This window comes from Mandrillus leucophaeus, unplaced genomic scaffold (genome assembly GCF_000951045.1).
Source record: "Mandrillus leucophaeus isolate KB7577 unplaced genomic scaffold, Mleu.le_1.0 Scaffold611, whole genome shotgun sequence".
Lineage (NCBI taxonomy): Eukaryota > Metazoa > Chordata > Mammalia > Primates > Cercopithecidae > Mandrillus > Mandrillus leucophaeus.
In genome coordinates this window covers 2,008,526-2,030,527 of record NW_012106598.1, presented here as the reverse complement: position 1 = coordinate 2,030,527, position 22,002 = coordinate 2,008,526, and the positions used below count along the sequence as shown (strand labels likewise).

General features: G+C 39.1%; 1 protein-coding gene and 1 pseudogene across 1 annotated transcript in view; one reads left to right on the top strand and one right to left on the bottom strand.

The window, feature by feature from the left end:
* Positions 1 to 6,790, bottom strand: part of LOC105553858 (vacuolar protein sorting-associated protein 13B-like) — a 194,762-nt gene extending 187,972 nt beyond the window's left edge. Inside the window, exons 1-2 of the mRNA XM_012000016.1 lie at positions 6,709 to 6,790; positions 6,111 to 6,286 (exon numbers count right to left, since the gene is read on the bottom strand). Coding sequence (XP_011855406.1) covers positions 6,111 to 6,257 — 147 coding nt within the window. The 5' untranslated portion in view covers positions 6,258 to 6,286; positions 6,709 to 6,790. The remainder of the gene's footprint in view (positions 1 to 6,110; positions 6,287 to 6,708) is intronic.
* A 9,382-nt stretch (positions 6,791 to 16,172) lies between these two features.
* LOC105553857 lies at positions 16,173 to 16,615 on the top strand (annotated as a pseudogene).
* The last annotated feature ends 5,387 nt before the right edge of the window (positions 16,616 to 22,002 follow it).

Sequence of the window (22,002 nt, the reverse complement as noted above, 5' to 3'; positions counted from 1 at the left end):
CTGGTAGGAATGTAAAACAACGCAATCACTGTGGAAAACAGTATGGTAATTCCTCAAAAAATTAAACGCAGAATTATCATATGATCTCCAGCAATTCCATTTCTGGGTATATACCCAAATAAATTAAAAGCACAGTCTCAAGTATATTTGTACACCTACCTTCATATCAGCATTATAGCCAAAAGATGAAAGCAACCCAACTATCTATCAGTGAATAAATGAATGAACAAAATGTGGCATGTACATCTAATAGATTATTTAGACTTAAAAACAAAGGACATAGTGGCATATGCTACAACATGAATAAGCTTTTTTAGACATTGTGCTAAGTGAAATATGTCAATAACAAAAGAACATTGAATGAGTCCACTTATATGAGGTACTTAAAATAGTCAAATTCATACAGTCATAAAGTAGAATAGTGGTTGCAAGGGGCTGGGATGAGGGGAAAATAGGGAGTTAGTGTCTAATGGGTACTTCCCAAATTTCAGTTTGGGAAGACGAAAATATTCTAGAGATAAGTAGCAGTGATGGTTGCACAACAATGTAAACATAAGTAATATCACAGAATTGTACATTTAAAAATGGTTAAAATGGGCCAGGCATGATCTCATGCCTGTAATCCCAGCACTTTGGGAGGCCAAGGTGGGTGGATCACCTGAGGTCAGGAGTTTGAGACCAGCCCAGCCAACATGGTAAAACCCAATCTCTACTAAAAATACAAAAAATTAGCCAGGCATTGTAGTGGGCGCCTGTAATCCCAGCTACTCGGGAGGCTGAGGCAGGAAAATTGTTTGAACCCAGGAAGCAGAGGTTGCAGTGAGCCAAGATCGTACCATTACACTCCAGCCTGGGCAACAAGAGTGAAACTCTGTCTCAAAAAAAAAAAAAAGTTAAGATGATAAAGGTTGTATTATATATATTCTATCACAATTTTTAAAAAACTACTAACATTGATCTTAAACTGTCAGAGATTATAAAAAGAGGGAACACCTCACAAATAAATCAATAAGTCCTATATATACATATACACACACACACACATATATATATGACATTCAAAACCAGGAAACAACATTCCAAGAAAGGAAAATCACAGGCTAGTATCGCTTATAAGCAAATACACAACAAAATCAATCAAAATTTAACAAATTGAATCCAACAATATGTAAAAAAGATAATATATAATCAGGTTTATTCCAGGAATGCAAGGTTAAGATTTGAAAACAATGTAATTTACCACATTAATAAAACAAAAGAGAAAAATCATGTATCAACTCATTAAATGTAATATTTGATAAAATTCAGCATTCATTTACCATTTTTAAAACTCATTGGAAAAGTAGTAATACAAGAAAATCTCAACTCAATAAAGGTTATTTATAGCTAACAACATACTTAATAGTAAAACACTGAATACTTTCCCACTGAAATTGGAAACAAAAAAGGATGTCTATTCTTATGACCTCTACTCCACATTATATAAAAGGTCCTAGCCCAGTGCATTAATGAAATAAAACGAAATAAAAGATACAAGTATTGGATAGAAAGATGTAAAACTGTCATTATTTGCAGATGACATGATTGAACATGGACAATCCAAAAGAACCTACCAAAAACTGTTAGACAAGTTGGGTCACTGGATAGGTCAACATACTAAAATCAATTTTATTTCCCTGTACTGGTAACAAATTATTTAAAAATAGAGGGTTTTTTGTGTTTGCTTTTTGAGACAGAGTCTCACTCTGTCGCCCAGGCTGGAGTCCAGTGGCGCGATCTCGGCTCACTGCAACCTCCACCTTCCCAGTTCAAGTGATTCTCGTGCCTCAGTGTCCCAAGTAGCTGGGATTACATGCATCAGCCACCACACCTGGCTAATTTTTGTAATTTTAGTAGAGACGAGGTTTTGCCATATCGGCCAGGCTGCTCTCAAACTCCTGACCTCAAGTGATCCATCCACCTTGGCCTCCCAAAGTGCTGTGATTGATTACAAGTAAAAGCCACCACACTTAGCCAGAAAACAGGTTTTTAAAATGCTACTTAACCATCAATAAAAAGAGGTAAAATTTAATTAAATACATGCAAAATTTCTCTAAAAAGTTCAAAACATTGCTGAGAGAAATTAAAGGCCTAAAACTATGGAAAGCAATGCTCTGTACATGAATTGAAAAACTCAAAACTATGTCAACTCAATATGTTAATTCATCCAAAATTGATCTATAGATTCAATGTAATCTCAGCAAAAACATTAACAGCTTTCCTTTTTAGAAATTAATATAAAAGTTACAAGTTGAAATTAAAATGTATATGATAGGCTGGGCATGGTGGCTCATGCCTGTCATCCCAGCACTTTGAGAGGCCAAGGCGGGTGGATCACCTGAGCTCAGGAGATCAACACCATCCTGGCCAACCTGGTGAAACCCCATCTCTACTAAAAATACAAAAATTAGCCAGGCGTGGTGGTGCACACCTGTAATCCCAGCTACTAGGGAGGCTGCAGCAGAACTGCTCCACAGGGAGGTGGAGGTTGCAGTGAGCCGAGATCACACTACTGCACTCTGGCCTGGGCTACAAAGCGAGACTCTGTCTCAAAAAAATAAATAAATAAAATAAAATATATGTGGAAATACAAAGGACCTAAAATAGTTACGAAAATCTTGAAGGAGAAAAGAACAAAGTTGTACTAATTACACTGAGATACCAAGTCTTATTATAAAAGCTACACTAACCATATGGAGTGACACAAGAATAGACAAACAGACCACTCAATAGAATAAAGAGTTCAGAAACAAATCCACACACATATGGCAACCTGATTTACAGTAAAGGCTTACTGTAATTGAGTAAGGGAAGAAGAGTTCAACAAATGGTATAGATCAACTATCAATGGAAATAAATTAATCTTTACCTCTATTACACTTATGCAGAAAAACAAATTTGAGATGAATCATGGAATTTAATAAAGCTTCTAAAAGAAATATAAAAGAATATATATTGTTGGTTTAAGCACAGATTTCTTAAACAAGACAAGAAAAACCCTAACCACAAGGGAAAAGATTGATAAACTGGACTTCAGTAAGATTATTAACTTTTATTCATCAAGACACCTTTATGAGTAAAGATACAAGCCACAAACTGAAAGTAAATACTGCAAAACATCTATCCGGCAAAGGACTCATTTCCAAAATATATAAAGAATTCCTGGCCGGGCATGGTGGCTCACACCTGTAATCCCAGCACTTTGGGAGGCCGAGGCAGGCGAATCACAAGGTCAAAGGATCGAAAACATCCTGGCTAACATGGTGAAACCCCATCACTACTAAAAATACAAAAAATTAGCTGGGCATGGTAGTGGGTGCCTGTAGTCCCAGTTATTCGGGAGGCTGAGGCAGGAGAATGGCATGACCCCGGGAGGTGGAGCTTGCAGTGAGCCTAGATCACGCCACTGCACTCCAGCCTGGGTGACAGAGTGAGACTCTGTCTCAAAAAAAAAAAGATTTCCTATACATCAATAAGACAGAAAATTCAATCTTTACAAAAGGAAAAAAGACTTAGACTTCACAAAAAAAAAAAAGACAGCTAAATGGCCAATAAGAATATAAAAACATCATTAGTCATGAGGAAAATAGAAGTTAAAATTACAATGAGATATCACTACACACCCACTGGAAAGGCAAACATGAAAATAACAAACATACCAAGTAGTAGCAAAAATGTGAAATACCTGGAATGCTCATAAGTTGTTGGTGAGACTGGAATTGATATAACCACTTTGGAAGACTATCTGGCAATATGAAATGAAAACACAGGCTAAACACAGGCCCTACCTTCTAGGTATATGCCTAAGAGATATTAATACTTATCTTAACAAGACAGATGTACTGGAATGTTCATGGAAGCTTTCTTCACCAGCCACAAATATTAAAAAACCAAGTGTCCATCAAAAGGAGAATGTGTAAGTAAATTGTGGAATCTTTATGCAATGGAATAGTACTGACAATACGAAAAACAAACTCTTCTAACAACAGGGGTTAATCTTAGAAAGGTTGAAAGAAAAAAGCCAAACACAAGTGATTCCAATTTTTTTGAGGTTCAAAACCAGGTAAAACTTATCTGTGTTGACAGAAGTCAGATTACCAGTCACCTCTTTTAGGAATGGGGAGCACGTCCCCCTACCCCAGATGGAGTCTCACTTTGTCGCCCAGGCTGGAGCCCAGTGGCGTGATCTTGGCTCACTGCAACCTTCCCCTCCCGGATTGAAGCAATTCTCCTGCCTCAGTCTCCCGAGTAGCTGGGATTACAGGCGCATGCCACCACGCCCAGCTAATTTTTTGTATTTTTAGTAGAGACATGGTTTCGCCATGTTGGCCAGGCTGGTCTCGAACTCCTGACCTCATGATCTGCCCGCTTTGGCCTCCCAAAGTGCTGGGAATGCAGGCATGAGCCACTGCACCCAGCCCGGAGTACTTACTAAAAGTAAAACAGGTGAACCTTTTGGGGTGCTGGAAACATTCTATTTTTTTATTGGACAGTAGTTGCACAGGTGTAAAATATTTTAAAATTGAGCTGTTGGCTGGGCGCGGTGGTTCACGCCTGTAATCCCAGCACTTTGGGAGGTTGAGGCAGGCGGATCATGAGGTCAGGAGATCGACACCATCCTGGCTAACACAGTGAAACCCCGTCTCTACTAAAAATACAAAAAATTAGCAGGGCGTGGTGGCGGGCGTCTATAGTCCCAGCTACTCAGGAGGCTGAGGCAGGAGAATGGCGAGAACCCGGGAGATGGAGCTTGCAGTGAGCCGAGATGGCGCCACTGCACTCCAGTCTGTGCGACAGAGTGAGACTCTGTCTCAAAAAAAAAAAAACTCAGCTGTTATACTTGGGATTTGTGCTCATCAAAAAAAAAAAAAAAGAAAATGAAAATACTAAGCCACTCAACTAACCTTGGAAACAGGAAAAAGCAGCAGCCAGGAGTATTATTTCTTAGTGTTAAGTCTAGACTGACTTAATAAAAGAGTAATAAAAGAGGCTGTGGACTATACCTAAAAATTATCAATAACTATCACTGTCAGATTAAGTCTTCCCTTATCTCCTAAAAATCATTTGGTCTCTGATTCTTCTGAGCTTGCACAGATCCTCAAGCCTAACAGAATTTCTTGGCATATGTTACTAATAAATGTAATAAGTGAATTAATGAATATGTGATCTTTGAAGTTAGAGTTCTTTTGCATCAGACCAATCTCATGTTAAAAGAAACTAAAACGATTAATAAAGAAGTTTCCAATTTTACTGCCATTCTCAATGTATCTACTCAACACTCTGAGGATGCTGTGGGAAATGTCATCTTTCCTCATGATCTGAACCTGCTTTTTTTTTTTTTTTTTAATCTTTTTTTCCTCAACCCCCACCAGCCAGCCACACTTCCTGATGGCCTTCAAACCCTTCCACTGCCCAAAAAGGAGAATAAGAATGTAATATTTTCCAGGCTTATACAGAATTTTGACAACATAAATTAGCACATTCATAATGCTTGAAAATTGACTAAATAGAACAATTCTGACATGAACAATGAAATCGTCTTTCTGTCAAGGCAACTTTAAGTAATCCCATTCTAATATACCGTCACCTGGGAACAAACTATTTTTAAAAATAATGCAGGTCGGGCGTAGTGGCTCACGCCTATAATCCCAGCACTTTGGGAGACCGAGGCAGGCGGATCACCTGAGGTCAGGAGTTCGAGAGCAGCCTGGCCAACATGGTGAAACCCCGTCTCTACTAGAAATACAAAAATTAGCCAGGCGTGGTGGTGCGCACATGTAATCCCAGCTCTTAGGGAGGCTACGGCAGGAGAACTGCCTGAGCCCCAGAGGTGGAGGTTGCAGAGAGCCGAGATCACGCGGCTGCACTCCAGTCTGGGCGACAGAGCAAGACTCCATCTCAAAAAAAAAAGAAAATAATGTAAAATAAGCCCCCCTTGTTTCAGGGTAGTTCAAAATACATCAGTAGAAAAGTTTCGTTTTTATAGCACAAAGTCAAGGCGTAGGATACAACAGATTACCGTCTAAACAAGTTGAAAACTGTTTCCAGTTCATGACAGCTACATAGCTTACCTGTTCCAGCACATCCAACTTTAACTCGAGCTTGCTAAGTACGACGTCTCCACCCCATAGTGAAAGCTGTAGATCCGACGGCTTTAAGTTCTTGATGTAGCGATTCACATAGCTCATTAAAATTGGAGTTACGTATGACTCCAGCATCTTTTAAGGTAAGGAGTCAAAGTCGGAAGCTGAAAGGAGTAGACAGAAACGTTGTAAGTCGGCGGTATAGTGAAGGAAAGAGCGTTAGTTATCTCAGGCCAAAAGCAGTAAGTCCCCACCAAGGCGGCCGTTCGCCTCCTCTTAGAAGCAGAGAAAACTCAAGAGGACTCCCAGCTCCAGCTGCGACTTCCTCACAAGTACAACACCCCTTGCCAAGCGAAGTAAGGGAGGAAGATGTAGTGACCAGAAGAGAGCGGGTCCCTCAGAGTGGAAGAATGAAGTGAGGCGGACTCCCCTTCGGCCGCAGTAGCCCTTCACCAACCCAGTCACTCCGCGAGGCCCTCGCTTCCCGGAACCCAGCCGGATCTGCCACCATAGAACGAAAGCTAGAAGGCCCCCCCTCCCGCTCCCGCTCCCGCTCCCGCTCCCCAGCACTCCACTCTCCGCTCACACGCCAGAGTATCGCCGCGTCCCCTCCACCTCCAGGTCCCTGGCACCCACCCCCGGCGGCAGCGTTGCTCCTGTACCGCGCCACTTCCGGGTGTGCCCTACTTGGTGTTCAAAACAAAGTGTCCCTCCACGGCCGCCACTCTACGCAGCCGGACCGGATTTCTCAGGCTGGAGAAGCTACTCTGCGCGTCTTCGTGGAGAAGAACTGTTGCGTTCGGCTAGCCAGGGTCCCAGCTGCGACCCTGCTAGTTAGTATAAAGATCTAGGAGGTGTCTGAGGGGGCGGAGGGAACCGTAAAGGGGAAACACCCGAGATCCGGAAGTAGTGCTCCGCGGAGAGGGTGGCTGCGGGTCCTGGGGCCGCTGCGCGGTCGGCGGTTCCCGAGGTGGAGGTCCGTCCTGGGTGGGGAGGCACGGAGGGTCGCTGGTTGGATGCGGAGGAAGAAACCACACCTAGCACTTAAAGCCCTGAAAAAAACAGAGGTGGTTGTCTTTCTTGAGAAATGGGAGGACTGGGAAGAGGAACTAGGTTGGGTTCACTGGGGAGGGCAGAAGCAATAGGCCGCTGGTAGGAGGAGCGAAGTAAGTGACAGATTTCAACTGAGTTCCGAGGTTTATTTGCTGGAAGGAGGGTGGATGTGGGAAGATAAATGAAGGGATTAGGACGTACACTGTTGGAGGACGCGTTTTGGCCAGACGTATAGACAAGCTCTCGCATTGTTACTTTCACAAAACAATGGTGAAGTACTCCCTAATTTGCTGATGAGGGGCGGGGGAGGGATGGTCAAAATATTGCGGGGAACCATAGGATTGCAGTCTGACGTGAGATTTAGGGAAGCTGCGGCAATAACCAAAATGAAGACGGAATTGAGAGTTCTAGAGACAAAGTGAATATAACTGATAAGTAATGAATTCAGAGTTCTAAGGGTCGGTGTTGGTTTTATTAGGCTGTAATGAGTGTATAAAATATTGCCCTTCCGTATAATAGCTTGCAAGCTAACAAAGTCAAGAAACTCAAACATTAACTCGGAAAATATATACTGGGCTTAAAGGAATCGCATAGGACATGCTGCCCAAGTTTTGCCCAGCTTGTCTTATTTTTGGTTAGCGCTGAAAAAAACCCCTACCACTGCATTTTGAAACTAGACTCCTGGTCAGGCGCGGTGATGCACACCTGTAATCCCGGCACTTTGGGAGGCCAAGGCCTCCAAATTGCTTGAGACCAGTCTGGCCAACATGGAAAAAACCCGTCTCTACAAAAATATTAGTAATACAAAAATAAGCTGAGCACGGTGCCTGTACTGTAGTCCCTGCTACTAAGGAGGCGGAGGTGGGAGGATCACTTGAGCCCCAGAGGTGGAAGCTGCAGTGAGCCGTGATCACACCACTGCACTCCAGCCTGGGCGACAGAGTGAGACTGTCGAAAAACAAAACAAAAAAAGAGAAACTAGACTTTTTTTAAAAAGTTATTAAATAACCACCCATGCCTAAAGCTCTTTCCTGGAATTCAAAATTACCATTTCTTGAAAGAGCTTCAGTAACTGCAACAGAAAAGAGGCCTGAGGATGCCAAGGTGTTTAGATTTATTTTGTTATTGAAAATAAGGAAATACGTTTCCCCAAAAGAGGCAGCAGCTAATTGCCAATTCCTTCACAAGAACGCTGTTCCTTCACAAGAACGCTGTTCCTTCACAAGAACGCCTTAATAACTCAAATATTTGAGTATTATCAAAACTTGCCAAATTATACAAATGAATTAATTTCTTTTTTAGTTATCTGCTTCATCTGAAACACAGGTCAAAGCCATGACTTAGAGGTTTTAACATAAAGAAAATGGTTCCACTAATTGTATAGAACCTCTCAGCAGTCTACAACAGTAGCTCCACGTCTTGTCATTTTTCTAGAGAAAAAGGGCCTAGTTTTATGGTGATCTATTAAATAAAAACACTATATTAAGATAAATTGGCCAAATATAGGAGTAGAAATGTGGCTAAGACATTTGAACAAATGACATATGGAATGCTAAACATTTTTTGTTCTCATATGCCATTTTTCTCCTGGAACCAACAAAAAATGGACAAATTACTGGCTTGGGAAAATTATCTGGGCACTGTGTTTTGGTTTAAGTTTCAAAAAATTTGTAGTTTTCAACCTGTATTCCACTGTGCCCTTTACCATAAGCAGTTAAGATAAATTTAATTCCTTTTCACTAATAGTTTCATTGCTCATTTTTTTAAATGTCAAATGGCAAGTCTTTTCCAAATCTATTATGTCTTTGTATTATAAGATTTTTCTTCCCCCCACAAATATTGTTTAAGTGTTCTCAAGACTTTGAGGCAGATTGGTTCTGTAGAGACAGGCCTTGTTCTTGATCTTAACAGGAAACCTTCAAGTTCCTCACCATTAAGTATGTTGTTAGCTGTAGAGTTTTTGTAGATGTTCTTTAGCAAACTAAAGCTTGCTGAGAGTTATTATCATAACATAGGTGTTAGATTTTGTCAAATGCTTTTTCTGCATCTATTGATATGAACATGTGATTTTTCTTCATTAGCCTGTTAATGTGATTGATCACAATAATTGATTGTTAAATATTTAACCGGCCTTGCATACTTGGGATAAGTCCCACTTGGTCAAGGCTTGTACTTCCTCTTATACATTGTTGGATTTAATCTGCTGGTATTTTGTTGAAGATTTTTGCATCTATGTTCATGAGAAATATTGGTTTGGTTTTCTTATAATGTCTTTATCTGATTTTGGTATTATAGTAAGGATGGGCTCATGAAGAAGTTAGGAAGTATTCCTTTGCTTCTATTTTCTGGAAGAGATTATAGAGAATTGGTATAATTTCCTCCTTAAATGTTTGGTATTACTCACCAGCAAACCCATCTAAGCATAGTGTTTTCCACTTCAGGTTATTAACCATTGTTTCTTCATTTCTGTTTTTAATTTTCTTATTTATTTCCATCTCCCTGCTTACATTTTCTAGCTGCAAGATTAAAAGATTGAAAAAGGTAGAGAAAGGCTTGTTTTTTTGTTTAGTTTTCTATTATGTGTGGTATATATATGGGATCTTCAATTACAGGGACCTGTATCCCTAACACCTCGCATATTATGTGGTACCTAATAGGTTATGACAGTGATTTACTTTAACAATTATTCAGGAAATCTGCTTACCTTTTCCTTGTGTACACAGAGCTGAATTATTATTCAGGCTGTCTAACAGCCAGGTGTTGTCAAGTAACTGAGTTCTGACCACCTGAATGTGGATAGAAGTGATGTAGGCACAGGCCTGGCTCATAAAAGCCTCCCACATGACAGCCTTAGTCTTTCTCCATCACCAAGCAGGATAAAAATGTGCAGAGGACTCCAAGGTCCAAGGAGAGGTTAAGGACAAAAACTAGGAGATTGAGTCTATGAGTCATTGCCTAGAGAAACAACTGCTGATAAGTGACATCCATTAGGATTTTCCACGATTGAGAAATGAACTACTGTTAAACTTACTGAGATTTGGAGGGTTATCTGTCTCAGCAGGAAGTATTATTTTAAACAATTCATATACTAGACATAAGCTGACCTTAATTCAACTTTGTTATTTCAGAAACGTTAAAATTGTAACAACTAAAGTCTTCTGACTTTACTTCTCCCCTTTTGAGAAGGAAAAAAGAAAAACCATTAATTACTACAATCAATAGAACAACAAAGTTTTCCGGATTTAAAGTCATACACATTAAGCAGCTGTACAGTACGCTTCTGACTGGCTTCCTAAAGAGTTACAGCAGGTAAACATTCTTAATATACCCTCAGAGTTAAGTGTAAACAAATATCCAAGTCACGTAGATATTATCTCACTGAAAATTAAGCACAGTATAGTTCATAAGTCCAGTTGGCAAGAAACTAATAATCATGATTGGCTCAAGTTATTTATGTATGTTAGTTTAATATTCTGAATTTACTCATTAACTCAGACATTCTTTGAATGCCCACTATGTGTTATACACCATACCAGTCACTTGGGCATGCCCACATTGAAGGAGCTCAGTTTCATTGGAATCACAGATATAAATGACCTATTAAAATATCATATGATTAACTGGATTATGTAAAAAGTGCTGTGGGACACTGTAAAAAATCATTTAGAACCATGTGAGAAAATCAGGCAAGGTTTAAGAGAGGAGTTACCAGTTACAGATAACAATGTATTTTTTTCCCACTGACCTAAGCCTTTCAAGCAAAATCAGAAAACTGTAATTTTCACTAAAATAAATCATCAATGGAATGACCTAGTTTAAGACCCTTTTGGAAGACAGAAAGAGTCCTAGAAATCTCTACTACATCAAAACAAATCTGAGGGATAGACAAACATACCAATTTAACTGAATAAAGAGCCCAAAAAGTAACCCCTTCAAACATGGCATCTTTATATATGACAGAGCAGCATTACAAATCAATGGCAAAGAGTGCATATTTCAATAATTGATACTAGGAACAATTACTACCCGTATGGAGAAAGATTAAAATTAGATTCCTATCTCAGATGTAGGAAAGAAGTCCAAGTTTTATGAGGCCAAAAACTTATAATTTGGGGATTCCTAAGGAAATTCCAAAATAAATTACTTTTGAAAATTTTATAAAAACACAACCCATGTGAACATTACTTGGGCTTCTCCCAGAGCCTTGGAAAGAGCTTATACAAGTGATGGTAGAGTAAATCTACCTCTGTTCACAAAAAACACAAATATAAACTCAAAATGGATTAAAAATTCAATATGTTTTTTCAATTTTTAGAGAAATTATAGGACAAAAATTGTTATGCCTCAGAGAGGAAGGATTTCTTAAGTAAGGTAAGGCACAAAGATATAAAAAGGACAAACTTTCAAGGAAAAGCTTAGTAAGTTTATACATTAAAATTAAAAAAGCTTGTTCATCAAAGAACATGTCAAAATACAAGCCACAAGCTGGATAAAGATGATGAAATGTTCATTATTCAACAGAGAAAAAGAACTCATTTTATAATAAACTACAAATTAATGAACAAATCCAATAGAAAACTGATCAATTCATAGAAGAGGAAACCCAAAAGTATAATAATCACAAAAAACATGTTCAGCTTCACTAATCGGGAATTCAATTTAAAACAATAATGACCTATTCCATACCTATCAGATTGACAGTATTTTTAATGTATAATGTTAATGAGTGGTATGATAGGAACCTAGTACACTGTTACTAAGAACAACACAGTGGAGAGGAATTAAGCAATATCTAGCAGAGTTGAAGCTGCATATGCCCTATGACCCAACAATTCTACTTGTAAGTATTATAGAAACTTGCGGGCCAGGCACAGTGGCTCACACCTGTAATCGCAGCACTTTGGGAGGCCCAGGCAGGCGGATCACCTGAAGTCAGAAGTTCGAGACCAGCCTGGCCAACATACAGTGAAACTCCATGTCTACTAAAATATATATATAAATTAGCCAGGTGTGGTGGTGCACGCCTGTAGTCCAGCTACTTGGGAAGCTGAGGCAGGAGAATTGCTTGAACCCAGGAGGCGGAGGTTGCAGTGAGTGGAGATCACATCAGTGTACTCCAACCTGGGTGACAGAGCAAGACTCTGTCTCAAAAAAAAAAAAAAAAAAAGAAACTTGCCTATGCGCACAAGGAGATATGTTTAACACTATTTTGCAGCCTTGTTTGTACCAATTGGGTATTCTTTATCCAAAATGCTTGGGACCAGAAGTGTTTCAGATTTCAAATATTTTCAGATTTTGGAATATTTGCATTATACTTACCACTTTAGCATCCCTAATCCAAAAATCTAAAATCCTCCAAAGAACATTTCCTCTGAGGGTCATGCAGGCACTCAAAAACGTTCAGATTTTGGAGCATTTTTGATTTGGGGATTAGGATGCTCAACTTGTATTAGTAAAACAGTGGAAACAATTTAAATGTCAGTAGGACAGTGGTTAACTGTCATATTCATACAATAGAATATTACATAGTAGTGAAAATTAATGTATGACTTCCAAATATTTTACCTACAGTGAGAAATATATTTCATACCATGACTCAATACATATATGCATATATATACATCACATATATGTATATAGGCATTAAATTGAGTACTTATGATACATTCTATTTCCTGTTCTATTTTTTTCTAAAGCAGTTCATGACCTGCTATATTGATTTTCTGTGCTACTAATGATTTGAAACCTACAGTTTGAAAAAAAAAAACACTGAACAGTTATATATTTATCAACATGAATAAATCTGAAGAAATAACGAGTATAGCATATTATGTAGTATGTGTGTGTATATATATATACCTACATGTACTACATATTATGTAGTATGTGTGTGTGTATATATATACCTACATATACTACATATTATGTAGTATGTGTGTGTATATATATACCTACATATACATGTATATGGCATTCAAGAAATGCTATGTATTGTGATACCTACATCTATATAAAGGAATAATTTTTAAAACTTTTATGATAAAGGTAAATACCAAATTCAGGATAGTATTATTATCTCTGAAGAGGAAGACATGGAAAATAAAATGGGAAGGGAATACTGGGTCTTCAACTATATCTGTAATGTTTTCCTTATTTTATAAAAGGAAAAATGTTAATATTTGATAGGTGTTGAGTACATGGGTGTTATTCATGTTTTTTATTTTTTCAAAATACTTGATTATTAAAATTAACTGAAATAATATTTCTCAATCTTATATCACACTTTGAAAAAATCATCTCACTTTTTCCAAAAAGGAATTTACAGGTATTTTATTATCTTAATTATTTAAAGCAAATTTTAAAGGAACATTGCTGGGTGCAGTGGCTCACACCTGTAATCTCGGCACGTTGGGAGGCCAAGGCAGGAGGATCACTTGAGACCAGGAGTTGGAGATCAGCCTGGGCGACATAGTGAGACCCCATCTCTTTAAAAGAAAATGTGTGTGTGTTTTATTTTTTTAATTGTCCAGGTATGATGGTGTACACCTGTAGTCGTAGCTACTTGGGAGACTGAAGTGAGAGGATCACTTAAGGCCAGAAGATCAAGGCTGCAGTGAGCTATGATTGTGCCACTGCTTTCTAAACAGGGTGACAGAGCAAGACTCTGTCTCTTAAAAAAATAAGTAAGGTAAAATAAAAATAAGAGGCCCAGCACAGTGGCCTATGCCAGTAATCATTCCCAACACTTGAGGAGGCCAAGCAGGAAGAACACTTGAGCTGAGGAGTTCAAGACTGGCCTGGGCAAGACAGTAAGACCATCTCTACAAAAAATAAACAAAAAATTAGCTGGGCATGGTGATGCATGCTTGTAGTTCCAGCTGCTTGGGAGGCTGAAGTGGGAGGATTGCTTGAGCCTGGAGGGTCATGGCTGTAGTGAGCTGAGATCGCACCACTGCACTCCAGCCTGTGTAACACAGTGAGACCCTGTCTCAAAATAAATACAGCCAGGCATGGTGGCTCATGTCTGTAATTCCAGCACTCAGGGAGACCAAGGTGGGCAGATCATTTGAGGCCAGGAGTTCGAGACCAGCCTGACCAACATGGTGAAACCCCATCTCTACTGAAAATACAAAAAAATTAGCCAGGCGTGGTGGCACATGCCTGTAGTCCCAGCTACTTGGGAGGTTGAGGCAGGAGAATCGCTTCAACCTAGGAAGTGGAGGTTGCAGTGAGCCAAGATCATGCTGCTGCATTCCAGCTTGGGTGACAGAGCAAGACTCCATATAAAATAAATAAATAAATACGTTTTTTTAAGTTGTGGTCAAACTTTAGGGTTAAGTATCTTTTTTTTTTCCAAGACAGGGTCTGACTCTGCCATCCAGACTAGGGTGTGGTGGTACAATCATATAGCTAACTGTAAACTCAAATTCCTGGGCTCAAGTGATCCTCCTGAGCCTCAGCCTCCTGAGTAATTAGGACTATAGGTGTGCATCACCACACCTGGCTAATTTTAAGTGTATGTGTGTGTGTGTGTGTATGTATATATGAAGTGGGGTCTCACTATATTGCCCAGGTTGGTCTTGAACTCCTGGCTTCAAGTGATTCTTCAGCCTTGGCCTCCTAAGGTACTAGGAGGCATGAGCCACCACAACTGGCCAATAGAGATCTTTTTGTTCTTCAATTTTGCCATGCAAATTGAGATACTAGGTGTGGTGGACTAAATGGTGACCAAAAAGACATGGCCTAATCCCCAGAACCCATTACTATTGCCGTATATAGTAACAGACCAAATATTACCTTATAAGGCAAAATATGTAGTTAAGAATTTTAAGAGCCAGCATGGTGGCTCACGCCTGTGATCCCAGCATTTTGGGAGGTAGAGGCGGGCGAATCACCTGAGGTCAGGAGTTCAAGACCAGCCTGGGCAACATGGTGAAAGCCCATCTCTACTAAATATACAGAAATTAGCCAGGCATGGTGGCCTGCACCTGTAATCCCAGCGACTTGGGAGGTTGAGGTAGCTTGAACCCAGGAGGCGGAGGTTGCAGTGAGCCAAAATAGTGCCACTGCACTCCAGCCAGGGCAACAGAGCGAGACTCCATCTCAAAAACAAAAAAAAATTTAAGAGGAGCGTTATGCTAGATTGTCCAGGTGAGCTCTAAATCCAGTGACAAGTGTCTTTACAAAAATAAGGCAAAGAAAGATAACACAGATAGGAGGAAGCAATGCCACCATGACGACACAGACTGGAATGACACCATTAACAGTCAAGGATGCCAAGAATCACTAGAAACTGGAAGAGGCAAAAACATTCTCCTCTAGAACCTCTAGAGAGAGTATAGCCCTGCTAACACCTTGATTTTCTTCTGACCTCCAGCACTGTGAAAGAATAAACTTCTGTTGTTTAAGCCACCCAGTTTACAGTAATTTGTTATAGCAGTCATATTTTAAGAAGAAAACTGGGGGAATAAATTTGGTGTAAGGAAATGTTATAGGAAATCTAGGTCCACCTGCCTGGTTATGGTAACAAAGGGTGAATACTTTTCTTTCCTAAGTTAGCAACATCAGAAACATCTTTAAAGTCTTTTTCTATATGAATTTCCTTATTGATTGCAGTGATTTTAAAATATGTCCACAAATTATTTAATTGTACCCCTTTCAAAAAGTGGAGCCTAATTCTCCTCCTTTTGAGTATGGATTATATTTATTGGCTTGCTTCTAACAAATACAATGTGGCAGAAGTGACCGTGTGTGACTTCCAAAATTAGGACATAAAAGGCTTTGTGGCTTTCTCCTGGTTCTTTGACTTAGATTATTCGCTCTGGGAAAAGCCAGCTGCCATGTCATAAGGATACTCAAGCTGCTCTATGCAATGTCCATATGGCAAAAACTCAGTCCTCCTGCCAACAGGAAGCCCAAGAACTTGGGCTATCTGAGGACAGTCAGCCTTAAGATGACTGTAGTTCGGGGCTGGCCTTCAAGTGTCAGCAACGCAAGATGGCAGCCACCATGGGCTCAGGAGTAAAAGTCCCTCACAATTTCCGACTGTTGGAAGAACTCGAAGAAGGCCAGAAAGGAGTAGGAGATGGCACAGTTAGCTGAGGTCTAGAAAATGATGAAGACAGGACACTTACAAGATGGACAGGGATGATAATTGGGCCTCCAAGAACAATTTATGAAAACCAAATATTCAGCCTTAAAATAGAATGTGGACCTAAATACTCACTAGCACCCCCTTTGTAAGATTTGTAACAAAAATTAATATACATGGCATTAATAGTTCTAATGGAGTGGTGGACCCAAAAGCCATATAAGTGCTAGCAAAATGGCAGAATTCATATAGCATCAAAGTTGTCCTGCAAGAGCTTCAGCGCCTAATGATGTCTAAAGAAAATATGAAACTCCCTCAGCCGCCTGAAGGACAGTGTTACAGCAATTAATCAAAAAGAAAAACCACAGGCCCCTCCGCTTCCCCCCCGATTCGATTTAAGCAGTCTTCATTTTCCACAGTAGTAAATTTTCTAGACACATCGTGTAGACCTCAAAGTACTGGAAAGGAAGCTCCCATTCAAAGGAAATTTATCTTAAGATACTGTAAATGATACTAATTTTTTGTCCATTTGAAATATATAAATTGTGCTATAACAAATCATCCTATCAAGTGTAACCACTGTCCACATAGTTGAATTTCTGGAATCAAGAAATTCTAATTGATTCCCATCAGAACTGGTGAGGCACATGTAACTCAACTGTGAAAAGAAACATCACACAATCACCTTGCTGATTACATGGCCTGGGGGTCTCTGCCTTCTCCCCTTACCCTCCCACCTCCCACTTCCCTGCAACAACAGCCCTCTAGCTTGGCTTGTTAAAGTGGATGTGAAGGTTTCAGGTTGCAGCCTGTGGGACTACTGCTGGGTGTGTGGGGTGCTTCGCCTGCACCCCTGGTTTCTTTAAGTCTTAAATGATGCCCCTTCCAATCCATCATCCTTTCCCCACACTTCTCCACTCCTGCCTTTGGCAGAAGCATAGATTGTAACCCCTCCGCTCCCCTCTGAGATTGGCCTTTGGTAAGGAATTCAGGGCTTTCCCCGTATCTTCTCTCCCCCACCTTTATAGAGGGATGCTGCTTTTTCTTCCCCTCTCAAGTTCCTTTTTGCACCATCACCACTCAGTACTTTCCATGACACTTCCTTGCTTTGGCCAGAAGCCATCAGGTAAGGGCAGAAAGTCTCTAACCTCCCTTGATTAGTTTTGGAACCGTACTTATTCACTCTCCACCAGCCTGGGAAATGAATATTGGGTCCTCAGCCCTGCCATCCTCTGCTGTCATCAGCTGATGCATTGTTTTTAGCTCAGGTTTTGGTAAGGTGAAAAGGAAAGTCACCAGGGTTACTCAGACCTGCCGGCTCTCGGAGTCCTTGGTGGTTGAAATTGGAGAAAGACCACAAGAAGACACCTGTAAGCACACATGATCCCTCTGAATTGTTTTACTTTCCTGTAATTGCTTTTGCTTTTAAAAACTGAAGAAGTTTTAAACAGGGTTTTCATTTGGTCATCCTTGCAATCCATTGAGGTCTAGTTTGGAATCTGACAACTGGAACAGAAAGAACCTTGAATCTAGTGCATGCCTTGGTTTTGGTGCTGCTGCTGCTTCTCAAGATCCTCAGCAGGGATTAAGAAAGAACCCAGTGTGCACAGCAGATCCCTGAAATTGGCGGGCTTGACCTCCTGGCAAATTGCTGTGTCTTTCCAGTTTCTGTTCAGAGCCACTAAATGCTGAAATGTGGATGCATACTGAAATAAAAGTAATTCATTGTGTAAAAAAATAAAATAACTCTAGTTCAGGATGACATCTTGACTGCAAACTCATGAGGGACCCTGAGCCAGAACCCCTAGGTAAGCTGCTCCTAAATTCCTGAACCACAGCAGAAATTGTGAGATAATATTTAGTGCTTTAATCTACCAGATTTTGAGGTAATTCTTTTTTTTTTTCTTTTTCTTTTTTTTTTTTTTGAGACGGAGTTTCACTCTTCTCACCCAGGCTGGAGTGCAATGGCGTGATCTCGGCTCACTGCAACCTCTGGCTCCCGGGTTCAAGCAATTTTCCTGCCTCAGCCTCCTGAGTAGCTGGGATTACAGGTCCCCACCACCATGCCCAGCTAATTTTTCTATTTTTAGTAGAGATGGGGTTTTACCATGTTGGCCAGGCTGGTCTCGAACTCCTGAGCTCAGGTGATCCACCTGCCTTGGCCTCCCAAATTGCTGGGATTATAGGCGTGAGCCACCGCACCTGGCCTTGAGGTAATTCTTAACACAAATAACTAATACACTGATGCACCTTCTAAATAAAGTGCCATTTTTGTTCAGGAGGCCTTAGCATAACAAATATCACAATCCTATGAATCTCTAGAAGTTGTCATGTAGTAGATGATTACTGACATCACCACAAGTTATAATACCTTAAGAATGATACCATTCATTAAGTACTGCATATGTACATGAATTTTACCAATGCAGAAACAGCCTAGGAATCTGCTTAGTTCCTCTATTATTAACATCATACCTGAGTGTGGTACATTTGTAATGATCAATGAACAAATATCAATCCATTATTACTCATTAAATTTCATACTTCATTCAAATTTCCTCACTTTCTCTTTAATCTCTAAAATTCTATGAATCCATGGTCCTATTTCTGCACTGATTTGCTTGTGTTTTTTCTATATACTTCTGCATCTAAAATACTATTTTTACTAGATTTTTTACCAGACTAATTTCATTGAATGTCTTCCAAAGTATGAACACTTTTAACGTTTTCTTAATATTCTCATGGTAACATCAAAATTTAAAGAAATCTGTTTGTCATCAAAAGGGGTTTTGGTAACTTGTTTTGTTAGATTTGCAAACTTTTCATATTACTTGCTCTTACATCACTTCCATGCTATTTCCTTTGCTTTTAGTGTAATTTTTTTCAAAATGGTAAAATAAAAGAAATGTTTATACATTATATTTTTAAGTATCTATTTCCTTAATCTACTAAGGTAAACTTTTCTCAAGGCATTTTAACTTAACAGGATATTACATAAAAAAAAATAGGTGAATAATATCTGACACACTTCAAATGTTCTTTGAACTTTGTTAGTTTAGTGTCAGTTATTGACTGCTTGAATTGGAGAACTCCCTGCTCATATCAGTAACAACTAGTCAAAATTATCAAGAACATTAAGAACACATCACAGAAATCACTGTCATCAGTTATTGATAGAAAGGAAGACTGCACAGTGAGATGATGTATTCAATAGAAGTTGTGTGTAGTAAAAATAAGAATTGTAAATGTAAGTCAACAGTAAATCCAAAAGCCATGTCTTTCAAGGGAAATTTTAAAACTATGTTTCCTACTTTCAAATCCTTTCATCATTACAAGAGTTATTCTTTTCTGGTTAAAAAATCTTGCCTACCTCCTTTTAAAAGTTATTCTTTAAAACATTAGGCCAGATGAGCTAATTTCAGACGGCTTATTTACCTGCTCATGGATTTATATGCCACCTGCTTTTGCTTTTTCTACAGATGCAAAGTCAACCTCTAGGGCAAAATTCCACCTTTCTCTTTCTGCCACACAAGTGGTAAATAACATGACCCAATAAATTTTAGCATTTCCCCAAATGTGTAGGATACAAAAAATGTATTCATTCATGTGAGATATAAAAATGTACACTCACACTTCTGAAATCAACAGCCAGCCATTTCACACTTGGGCCAAAGGCAAACAAACATAATTCTCACTGGCAGCTGGACAACATTCCGAGCTGCCACCACATTAATTAACTCACCTCAATCAGATTCCACTTCAACTTGCACAGCTTGCTGCCAAGAAGCCTAGCAATAAATTGTTAGGTTAAATACTGAACAAGGTAGGGAAATACCATATGGTATGTTGTTATAGAGGGTGGGATATTCTTGTTTAACACTAGTAGCAGGGTTTTCCATTTACTTTTTATTGTCTCTTGTGATTTGAGAAAAATGAGTATATGTTCTTGTTGATAAATGAACTTGCATGTCTTATTGTGAAGGGGAATGGGATGGTAACAAGTTAACAAAACACCTTTGTCCACAAGCTTATATAGTTGATATTCCCTAAATCTGAAGACAACAGCTTACTTAGCAAGTGCTGGGAGCCCATTAATGGTAAATTATTGGTATTAAACCTTTGGGGATTGTCAAGGAACGAAGACCTCAAATTCCCTTTCACTGAGGTCTACTGGGAATTTACAAATAAATACAAACTACTTATAACTGAAAAAAATTGTAGCTTAGGAGTCAAGATTTAAGTGTGAGTCTAGTTTCTGCCTCTGACTGACTGTTCACTTTGGCCAAATCACTTAACTTCTCTCATATTATATCCTTATCTGTCATATGAAGGAGTTTGACTATATGAATGGTTCCCAAACCTTAATGCACATATCATCATAAGGAGCTTATTAAAAATGCAGATTCTTGGATTCCACCCTTGGCTTGAAAATGATTTTTTTTGACATGGAGCCTAGTAGTCTGAATTTGTAATAAGCAATAAATTATTTTGCAGATATAGAACCCATATGTTAAGAAATAACAGGACTACATGACATGTTGTATCCCTTTACCTCTGACGGTGTATTATTCTAATTACCAATCCATATCATTGTTTTTATAATGTGTAGTGTGATTTTGGAAAGTGGTATAATTGGGAGTGGTAACTCAAGCCTTAATATACAATAGGCAGTTCAAAACTCTAGTGAAAAAAGACCGAGAACACCTGAATATGACTACCCGAATGCCTGTGAGCATTTTCTTGGGGTTGTAGGATGGGTGATAGCTGACTGACTGTTCCCTCTAGAAATCTTGCCTGTATATATAGTAAAACTCCAAATCTAAACAAAGGAAAACATTGAAAGCCATCCTACAGATCAGCTTCATTCATATTCCTGATCATTCACCCAGGAGAAGGCTTTCTGTGCTCTAAGGGTGTTGTTATGAATGCTCATTTCATTTCTTTTGCTTCTTGTGTATCTGGTGTATTCTGCTTCTTTGTTAAATTCTGAAATCAAAAAATAAATATTTTGTACTTGTTTGTGAGATTTCAAAAGATGAGGAACATTTGAAAACCTCATTCTCTTTAGATTCTAAGACATGATTTGATAAGTAAAGAAAAAGTTCTTACTGGAAAAAGTTCTTATAACTTACTGAATAGGTGCATATGGATTTATACTAATCCACATATATTTTTCCATCTGATTCCTCTTATGACTAGCAGAGAGCCTTAGGATAGCTGTCTGGGGCCATCCTTAAATTAGGAAAAGAGCATGCTTAACAGGTCCACGTAAGATGCTGTGCAACACAGGCTTTTCTCATGATGTTGCAAACTTAACAGACTTGAAGCTCCAAAACTAATCATTATTATTTTACTTTTAAAACTGTGGAATCACCTTTGTTACTAGTTTCTATCAGTGGGGGATGTAAAATGGCAATGCAGTAGTTGCTTTACTATTCATTCTTCACAAAAGAAGTCTGATTCTCTTCTATCTAATCAGTTCTTTCCAAGCTACTCTAATTATCACAAATACTCCCAAGTTTTAATAATGTTCCTCAGAGTATGGGTAGATTATATTTATTGGTCTTTGTATTCTTCTCAGCCACTAAAATCAGGCTCTTAACTTGGTAGATTCTCAATGATGAAATGTTGGGCTAAAGACATTTTGGCAGAAAAGAAGTGTTGAATCCTGTTGCAGACTTCCTCATCCCCTGCAGGTGGTGCTGGGAGATAGGTTCTCTATTTACTTATTTAATC